Genomic DNA, 6,603 nt, shown 5'->3' on the forward strand with positions numbered 1-6,603 from the left:
AGACAGGAGTCAATACCTCCTGGTTTTCATGCTAATATTCTTTCTGATAAGACACAAGGAGATGGGTACTCAGTCTAATCTCCTTCCCTGCTTCTGGGTGACACCTTGGTAAGTTCCTATAATTTTCTGGTCACCTTAAGTTCTGAAAGTAAGTTTTACTTTGGTACTGAAGACCCACTTTCAAGTACTGAAAAGCCCAGGCTAGCCCAATTTAAAACTTCAATTTCATATCCAATTCCAATTCTATATCCTCCCTCTCCAGTTAAGGTCGGACGTACAGCTTAGGGATCTGCCATGGGAAGGGAGAGATGTCTGTTCTTCCTTTATTCTTTAACCCCATCTCACATCTTTTGGTTTTATGAGGTCGGGGAGGAAGGATAAGAATTAGAAAAGGCAAAATCTTGAGGTCTGTTGCCATGTAATAGTAGCAGTCGGTGGCCTGTGTATGGCAGTCAGCCAAATGTATTGACTCATGAGATAATTTGGGGGCTTTTCCAAGACCCCTTTCAGGTACTATTCCACTATGCAGTTCCTTGATGAGGCCAGTGAATTTTCTCCAAGGTTTCTTTATGACCTCTCTTTCATGAGATAGTCACTGCTATGACCCCTCACTGCTGCAGCAGGCTACCCCAACAGGCTGCCTTCTTGGCTGAAGTCCCAACAAGATGACTTGACCTCAACGTCCTCCTGCAGCATGCACTTGGCCTGTAGGAAATTTGCATACTCATGCAATGCCATGGGTGTAAATGCAGGCATGCCCTACCACCCTCCAACCTTTCCCCCCATCCCACCATAGTGGGCTAATTCAGTGGGCCTCCCCCTTAAGCAGTGAGAGACAAACACAAGCCCCTGATCATATGTGCTCCTAAACTTTCTCAGTTCACCTACCATCTAGCCACAAATGAAATAAATTCTGGGCTCCACTTCTTGTATTCATTCTCCAAGAGCAATTCTTCTGGAGGACTCCTAACTTGGGTGGGAAGGAGTACCTATTCCCCGGTATATTCCCATAAGGATTTCTAATCCTCAGTTGTTCCTACCTTCACAAACTTTTCACTTTAATGACCCTTCATGTTTCAATTTTCTTAGTTTGAAGAATGAAGGTGAATGACGGGGAAGGTCTCAGAACTAGTTTGTTGATTTTAAAGTAACTCCTGCAGGGCTATCTAGCATCTTTAGTACACAAGGGTACATATCACCTATTGTCGTCAATTTGGGAGATTTAACTACATTCTGAGCCAAATGGAAAAATCACATTCAAATTCTGTTAGAATTTAAAACATGTTCTTTAAGAATTATCACGTTCCTGTCTTTCCTTTTTAAGGCATTTCCTGTGTCTCCACACTGCTGAAATAATTCCGTATTAAGTAGACCTTCTCCACCTTTAGAGTCCCTGGGTAGCACAAACAGTTAACCACTCAGCTACTAATCAAAAGTTGGCTGTTTGATCTATGAGTTGGAATCGACTCAATGGCAATGGGTTTGGTTTTGGTTTAGAGATACCTCAGAAGAAGGGCTGGCAATCGACTTCCAAAAAATCACAGTCATTGAAAACCCTATGGAGCGCAGTTCTACTCTGAAATACATGGGGTCACCATGAGTCAGAATCGGCTCAACAACAGCCAGTTTGGTTTTTTTGTTTGTTTCTTTCTTTGTTTTTGTCTTCTCCACTCTTTGTTTCCCTTCAGCCTAGAGGGAGTAGTCCCCCCCGCCTTGTAATGACTACAGTTGAATAGTTCTATACTGGGTTTTCCTGTCGGGGTATGGGGAATCTTATGTTCCTTATTTCAGATCAGCAGAAATATGCACCAAGAAAACCAAACTACCATCTCTGAATTCATTCTTCTGGGACTCTCCAACGATGCTGAACAGCAGAATGTCCTCTTTGTGGTCTTTCTGGGTATGTACCTGGTCACAATGGTTGGGAATGGGCTCATCATCCTGGCCATTGGATTGGATTCTTACCTTCACACCCCCATGTATCTCTTCCTTGCCAATCTGTCCTTTGCTGATATTTCCTCCATTTCCACCTCAGTCCCCAAAATGCTGATAGATATTCATACCGAGAGTCATTCCATCTCCTATGAGAGCTGCATCAAACAGATGTACTTCTCCACTATGTTCGTCGTCATTGACAATTTTCTCTTGGGTGTCATGGCCTATGACCGCTTCGTGGCTATCTGCCACCCTCTGAACTATACAACCATCATGCAGCCCAAGATCTGTGCTTTGCTGACAGTCATCCCGTGGGTCCTCAGTAATGTCGTTGCCCTGACACACACCCTTCTGCTCATTCAATTGATCTTCTGTGACAGCAACATTCTCCCACACTTCTTCTGTGACCTGGCCCCTTTGCTCAAACTGTCCTGCTCAGATACAGTGGTCAATGAGTTTGTGTTGTTTGTCATTGGCTTATCTGTCATCACTTTCCCCTTTGCCCTCATCCTCTTTTCCTACATCCACATTGTCAGTGCTGTCCTGAGAATCTCAACCACAGAGGGAAAATGGAAAGCCTTCTCCACCTGTGGCTCTCACCTGACAGTTGTATTACTCTTCTATGGGACCATTGTAGGGGTTTACTTCTTGCCTTCATCTACCCACCCTGATGACACAGATAAGATTGGAGCAGTACTATTCACTGTGGTGACACCCATGATGAACCCCTTCATCTACAGCCTAAGGAACAAGGACATGAAATGTGCCCTGAGAAAGCTCATCAATAGAAAAAGATTTCTCCCTTCAATGCCCTGGGCGTCTGAATTCCATTTATCCCCATAACCAGATGGACGATCCTGCCCAGAGTTTGTGGCATAGTTGTGATGGTCCAGCTATTGATGAATTCTCAGGTCTCTGCCTCCTGTTCCAACTTCTGATCATTATGCCTTACTAATCACATTGCCCCCTTGGGGTTGTGCAACTGGTACCCATTCACTGGTACAGCTGCTTCTCAGCAAATATAGGTTACTCTTCAATTACATATTCTTCCAAAACCAGATTTAACAAACAGATATAGTGCTTAAGTTGAGTCAAAGCCATTTTAGTAGCACTGTCTGTATTTTTGGAGTCTGTGGGTAATGGAACTCACAGGATGGCTATAAGTCGGAATCGACTCAACAGCAATGGGCTTGGGTTTTCAGTTTGGGGGGCAGTGTAAATAGTTAAGTGCTCAACTCCTAACAAAAAAAGTTGGCAGTCCGAACTCACCCAGAGGTGTCTGGAAAGAGATTACTGGTGATCTGCTTCTGAAAGATTACCCACCAAAAAACCAAAACCCACTCCCCCATGGGGGTTTCCAAGGCTGTAAATATCTATGGAAACAGGCTGCCACATCTTTCTCCCACAGAGTTGCTGGTGGTTTTGTACTGCCGACCTTTCAGTTGACAGTCGAGGGCCTTAACCACTGCACCACCAGGGCTCCTTTCCAAAAAATTATTACCATTGAAAATGATATAGAGAAGTTTTACTCTGTAACACATGGGGCTGCCATGAGTCAGAAGAGGCTCCATGGCAAGTGATTTGGTTTTTTGGTTTTGTTTTGTTTTTTGGTCTATATCTTGGATACAGTATACACTTATGTTGTTTGCCATTGAATAGATTCCAACTCATAGGCATTCTATAGAACAGAGTAGAATTGCCCCATAGTGTTTCCAAGGCTGTAATCTTTACAGAAGCAAATTGCCACATCCTTCTCCCAAGGAACAGCTGGTGGGTTGAACTGCCAACTTTTCAGTTAGTAGTCAAGGCTCTTTATACATGTTTTCTCTCCTTGAACTAATGGCAAGGGTAATTTGACCAAGGGTCAGATCCTCAAGCTTCCCTGAGGCTGAGAAAAGGCTACAGACCAGAAGCTACCCCTTTCCTTCCAAACCCACTCTGGATCTACTGGCCCAAACTCTCCAAGAAAGGAGTCAGGCAACTGTATTTTGAAATCAGTCCTCAGGTGACTCTGGTGTGATGAATCACTGAACTAGATGAGCTCTGAGTTCCATTCCAGCTCTGGATTTTGTGGATCTAAAGGCCTCTGATTGATGGAGATGTCTTTCAAAATCTGCCTTAAATATGCTCTCTTGCTACTCAGAAGAGTATTCTTTTGACATGGCAAAATCCTCCTGTTAATTACTTCCAGCTTTAGAAAGACCTATTACTAGTCATTGGTTCGGATTTCTCCAACAGTTGCCCTACGGTGTAAGAAAAAGATTCAGCTCTAAATCCTGGCTTGGTAGTGTGTTGTAATCCACATATGTGATCTAAGGGAAGTTATTTGAGCACCTAAACTCAATACTCCTCATATGGAAAATGAGAGTAATAATCCCACCACCCCAAAACTGTTTGGTTAAATGGGCATGTATATTAAACCACCACCATAATGTCTAGTATATACTAAACGCTCAAAAAAGTGTTCATTCTTTTTTTTTCAACTGTCTCCCTGTTTTCCAGCTTCAATTTTTCCTGCCCTACCAAACTAGATTCATTTGTCACCAGTATAAGCTGACTTCCATTTTTCTCCAAACTTAGAACTGTCCAATCTCTTCGAAGAGGAAATATACAGCAAGATGCCTGCCTTCCTCTGTGGTATCTCTTAAATTTTACACCTCATTTGAGTTTTCACTAAAATCTAAAATTCATCTCCTTTGATATGTGTTACCAAACTTGCCTCTTAACAATCCTCCTTCTTCAAGTATATTGAAATCCACCCTATTCCACCCAAGGCTCCAACATGGAAACGTCCAGAGCTCTGCTTTCATTATTTCACATGAAGTAGTAGAAGGAATCCTAGATTTACAATCCAGAGACTTGGGGTCTATCCCAACTCTGCAGCTAACTCACTGTGTGACAAATCATGTTACTAACCTCAGTTTCTTTTTCTGCAATAAAGCAATTGCTCTATTATGAATAAATCAGGCTTCAGAACACTGTGTGTCATATAAATGCATCTATGTTAAACACATTATGTGGAAAAAGACATCTGGGAGTAGAGCCAAAAACACATTATTGGTTGTTATGGCATTTTTTTTCTTGCAACTTCCCCATCAAGGGGGTGAGTCTCTGTTCCTCCCCTTGAACCTGGAAGACTTTTAGGAACAGTGATACTATGTGTTTCTAAGACAATGTTAGAAAAACCAGCACAATTTCCACCTGGCTTGCTCTGTGTTAGGATGTGTACCTTGGAGCACTGAGTGACCACGTAAGAAGTCCTACTACACTGAAGACACCATGCTGGTGCGATCAGGCTGATAAGACCACATAGAATTAAACACAGATGGCCAAGGAGCCCCACTCTTCCAGCCACAAATCTTTGAGTTTCCCCAGTTAAGGCACCGAGTGTGTGAGTGAGTGAGGCTTAAGATCACCCCAACACTACCTCTACCTGCAAGCACGAGAGCCCCCAAGTGTGAACTGCCTAGCTAAGCCCAGTCAACTCTTTGAACTGTGACAGGAGACAATAAAATGATTCTCATTGTTTAAGCTCCTATGCTTTAGCATGGTTTGTTACTCTAAAATTTGGTCTAGTATCGTGGGATAGAGTGATTTATACTACACCCTGTATTGCTTTAGTGTTTTACAATGAGTGTCTATCATTTTGGGGGAGGGGTGGAGGAAGTTTTTTTTTTAAGAAAAATAAACAATCTTGTCTATTATGCTTAACATGGTGCCTGAATCTTCCTGATAATATAAACATTTCAAAAACAAAAAATGAAACCAATTGTCATCAAGTCAATTTCAACTCATAGCAACTCTATAGGACAGAGTAGAACTGCCCCTAGGGTTTCCACGGAACAGATTGTGGATTCAAACTGTCAACTGTTTGGTTAGCAGCCTGAGCTCTTAACCTCTGCACCACCATGGCTCCATACTGGGTTAGCTGGGGAAAATCTGTAATTCTCCCCTTTTAATCTGGTTTCATTCTGGCCCATGTTTGATAGGAAAAGAACCATCAGGGTTACCCAGGCCATTTGGTTTAAATTGGTCCCCATCCCTGTGTGACTATCCTGGTCCTCTAATAACTCTGACTCATAGGTTTCCCAGGAGGTTGTCCATACTTGGGTATAGTTCCATCTGCAGGGATTTCATTTGCATTTTTGAAAATTTGCATATGCTGTGCTATGGAGAATTCACCATAGGGTACAAGAAGGGAAACAGTTACACATTTTTAGAGGCCACTGCAGTAGGCAAGAGATGGTGGTGGCTTAGAAGGCAATGGTGGTTCTGGTGAGGAAATGAGAAAAGGTCAGATTTGAGATTTAACTTGAAAGTAGAGCCCAGAACAACGTTTGCTAATATGGTGTGTGAGGGAAAAAGAGGAGTGGGTAAACGGTGGTCCCATTTGCTGCAACGAATAATGTTGGTGGGGAGCAGTTTTGAGAGGAGGGAAAACAAGAGCTCTACTTGGGGTGTGTGAAGTTTGAGCTGTCTGTGAGAAAACCAAGCAGAGTTGGAGCATAGGTCATTGGGCATATAATTCTGAAAATCAAGAGTGAAGGTTGGACAGGAGATGTAAATCCTGGAGTCATTATATGTTACTATTAAATACACAGTAGTTAGAGTCAGGGGAATGGATAAAATTACCTAAGGAGTGACTACAGAGAGAGAAGAAAGCCTATG

At 42.7% G+C, this 6,603-nt stretch overlaps 1 protein-coding gene across 1 annotated transcript; it reads left to right on the forward strand.

The window, feature by feature from the left end:
- Window positions 1-1,409: 1,409 nt before the first annotated feature.
- Window positions 1,410-2,778, forward strand: LOC100659200 (olfactory receptor 1S1-like). Its single transcript, XM_010600926.3, has one exon. The coding sequence runs from the start codon at window positions 1,804-1,806 to the stop codon at window positions 2,776-2,778; it is 975 nt and encodes a 324-aa protein (XP_010599228.1). The 5' UTR covers window positions 1,410-1,803.
- Window positions 2,779-6,603: the final 3,825 nt, after the last annotated feature.

Source organism: Loxodonta africana, chromosome 7, assembly GCF_030014295.1.
Source record: "Loxodonta africana isolate mLoxAfr1 chromosome 7, mLoxAfr1.hap2, whole genome shotgun sequence".
NCBI classification, from domain to species: domain Eukaryota; kingdom Metazoa; phylum Chordata; class Mammalia; order Proboscidea; family Elephantidae; genus Loxodonta; species Loxodonta africana.